Source organism: Myotis brandtii, unplaced genomic scaffold (assembly GCF_000412655.1).
Source record: "Myotis brandtii unplaced genomic scaffold, ASM41265v1 scaffold1095, whole genome shotgun sequence".
NCBI lineage: Eukaryota > Metazoa > Chordata > Mammalia > Chiroptera > Vespertilionidae > Myotis > Myotis brandtii.
Window position 1 is genome coordinate 110252 of NW_005353733.1, and position 712 is coordinate 110963.

General features: G+C 71.6%; 1 protein-coding gene across 1 annotated transcript in view; it reads left to right on the plus strand.

Moving 5' to 3' along the window:
• The window catches only part of LOC102238816 (membrane metallo-endopeptidase-like 1), a 24590-nt gene extending 24336 nt beyond the window's left edge, over positions 1 to 254 (plus strand). Inside the window, exon 16 of the mRNA XM_014543616.1 lies at positions 104 to 254. Coding sequence (XP_014399102.1) covers positions 104 to 232 — 129 coding nt within the window. The 3' untranslated portion in view covers positions 233 to 254. The remainder of the gene's footprint in view (positions 1 to 103) is intronic.
• Positions 255 to 712: the final 458 nt, after the last annotated feature.

Below are 712 nucleotides of genomic sequence, written 5' to 3' on the forward strand. Positions count from 1 at the left end.
GCGGGGAGGTGGATGGGGGAAGGGAGAGGGGGAGGGACCCCACTCAGCCCCGGTCTGGGAAGAGGGGGGAGCTGCCCCTCCCGCCGCCCTGTCCCTGCTGCAGGTGAACGGGTTCAGCACCCTCGGGGAGAACATCGCGGACAACGGAGGGGTGCGGCAGGCATACAAGGTGGGCCTGGGGTCGGCATGGAGCCCTCAGAGGGACAGGGTGCCCCCTGCCCGCCGAGTGTAGCCGCCCCCTTGGCCATCCTGAGGAGCCTGCCTGGCTGGGCAGAGGCGGGGGCCCTGGCTGCTCTGCCCACGTGTCGCTTTGACCTTAGCCCTCGGGTGGCCACTGTCCGTCTCCAAGTACGACCGTGACGGTCATGGCACAGCCCCGCACCACAGCCCCGGCACTGGGCGTCAGGAGCTCATTCTAGGGGGCGCCCTGGGGGGAGGTCTGCCCAGCTGGCCGCCAAGGAATGAGGGTGGGGAGCGCCTTCCGCCGGGGCCCCGCAGGGAGGAGGGCCGGTGACCTTAGCCCTCGGGTGGCCACTGTCCGTCTCCAAGTACGACCGTGACGGTCATGGCACAGCCCCGCACCACAGCCCCGGCACTGGGCGTCAGGAGCTCATTCTAGGGGGCGCCCTGGGGGGAGGTCTGCCCAGCTGGCCGCCAAGGAATGAGGGTGGGGAGCGCCTTCCGCCGGGGCCCCGCAGGGAGGAGGGCCGGC